The sequence below is a fragment of the Hakea prostrata genome, chromosome 5, assembly GCF_041222555.1.
Source record: "Hakea prostrata isolate BN-2017 chromosome 5, UWA_Hpros_2, whole genome shotgun sequence".
Taxonomy (NCBI): domain Eukaryota; kingdom Viridiplantae; phylum Streptophyta; class Magnoliopsida; order Proteales; family Proteaceae; genus Hakea; species Hakea prostrata.
In genome coordinates this window covers 56126625-56128688 of record NC_142604.1, presented here as the reverse complement: position 1 = coordinate 56128688, position 2064 = coordinate 56126625, and the positions used below count along the sequence as shown (strand labels likewise).

The following is a 2064-nucleotide window of genomic DNA, read 5'->3' as shown; positions in this document are numbered from 1 at the left end:
ATTTGGTTAGTCGCATTCGCAAGTTCAGCTTTTGAGTGTTCGTCTATTGGATTTGGGCAGCAAGAAATAATGTGGTTTTTCAAAAGGGTCATGCTGTAGCTGAAAGCACGTTCCAACATATTTTAAGCGATGTTCGAAATAGGTTTTCAAGGGGCACTTGCATGGTGATTGATTCCCCTGCAACCGTGAGTTTTTCCATCGATGGAAGATTAAGGTGAAATTTCGGCTCCCAGTGGCAAGGGCGGTAAAATGGATTTATGCTCAGAATGGGTGGATCTCGGTGAACTGTGATGGATCTATTCGGTCTGCCCTTGGTGGGTATGGTGTTCTCGCATGAGATGAAGCGGGAGCTGCTATTTTTGCTATAGCAGGTGCTATGTTTGAAGCAAATATATTGGTAATGGAGCTGAAGGCGATCCTTTGTGGTTTACAACAAGCATCTGATTTAGCCTATACCCATGTCCAGGTGTGGTCGGATTCTCAGGTTGCTGTGGCAATGTTATGGGGCAAGTATAGCATTCCTTGGTTTGCTCAAGAGTTAGTCGCGAACATTCGACACCTCTCGCAACAGTTCGACTATTGTGTTTTTCATCACCACATTCGGGAGTTTAATACTGGTGCTGACCTTTTGGCTAGATTTTGTCACTTTGTAAATGAAGTTATTTTCTTCCCTCCTAACATTCCTGATGACCTTGCACGGTTAATCAGAAATGATGTGGATGGGATGTTCTATTATCGTATGTAATTTTGTTTCCGTTATTTATACAAAGCTACCTTTTTCCAAAAAAAAAAAAAAAAAAACAAGTTATTGTTATTGTCTTTATGTCAACAGGAGATAATAAACATTATTGTTATTGCAGAAGATAATAAACATTCTGTGGTCAACAAATTCCTTCAGGATGACCTACTCAAACCGAATCACATCAGATAGAAAAACTTCAAGACTGTCTATCATGGCAGGACCACTCAACTAAGCAATTAAAACATTCTATAAATTTAATTCATTTTCCAATCTTCAACAAATCAAAAACATAAAAAATAAAATTGGTCTTCATTTTTCAAACCATTACAAGTTCTTTTAGTTTCCTACTAGACAAAGACCAAGAGACATTGTAATCTAGTAATGTGGGGTATCTCATTTCCTCGTTGTTGCGATTAATGATTAACAATGAACAGTCAATAACCACTTTCAGGTAAAATTTGTACAAAATCTCTATCTCAAAAATCCATGAGGGGAAATTCATCCTGTTAATATTAGTGGGTGGGTCCCACTACAATTTGCGCCTGATATGGAGAGTTTATGATCGGACCGGGTTCATACCTGGTCCGACCCTCGACCCCGGTCGAGACGGAGAAAACCGAATCGCTCCCAAGCGAACCGGATCCGGAAGATGGCTTGCTGAAGAAGAAAGCTTATTCGGCTGCAAGCGTGCCCTAATCTTACTTATGGATTAGGGTAATCACCCTGATGACAGCAGACTCAAACTGACGGCTGCGGATAATCATTATCAAAGGGATAACTATCGCATAACCTAACGGTTATCTCAGGAGTCCTCTACTAGCCCAAACTAGTAGAAGTCTATCGCTCAACGGATCTAACTGATGAGATCCAACGACTACCCGAAGAAGGCTTAAGTGCATCCAACGAAGGAGATTCGAAGGTACACTCTATATAAACCTCACTACCATACAAGGTGAGGGACGGATCAATCGATCAAAAAGAATACTATCTGAGACTCAGGTTCAGATACATACTGATAGACCCAAACTATCAGCGATTTGCTATCTAGATCACCTTTCCCGTTTCTTCATTCCTTAGCTCTGTGCTTCTAGCAGAGCCGTTTGTGATTAAGTTCATCAACTGACTTAGCCTTCGGAGGTGGACTCCTGATCCCAGCGGTCGGGCCACATCTGACGCTTTCGTTTTGTAGGACATCACGTGGAGATCCAAGGGCTGAGCAGATTTTGGACGCATCATTTGGCGCCGTCTGTGGGAAACAACTTGAAAAGCCATGGTGACTAGATCAGCAGCCGCAGCAGCCGCTGCACAACGCAATTCCGATG

The 2064-nt window shown here is 42.0% G+C and overlaps 1 protein-coding gene across 1 annotated transcript; it reads left to right on the top strand.

Moving 5' to 3' along the window:
* The first annotated feature begins 400 nt into the window (after window positions 1-400).
* Window positions 401-745, top strand: LOC149016689 (uncharacterized). Its single transcript, XM_089156804.1, has one exon. It carries the CDS (start codon window positions 401-403, stop codon window positions 743-745), a length of 345 nt encoding a protein of 114 aa, XP_089012930.1.
* Window positions 746-2064: the final 1319 nt, after the last annotated feature.

Coding starts and splice junctions, on each gene's coding strand:
- LOC149016689 (XM_089156804.1), top strand. CDS start 401: ATGGAGCTGAAGGCGATCCTTTGTGGTTTACAACAAGCATCTGATTTA.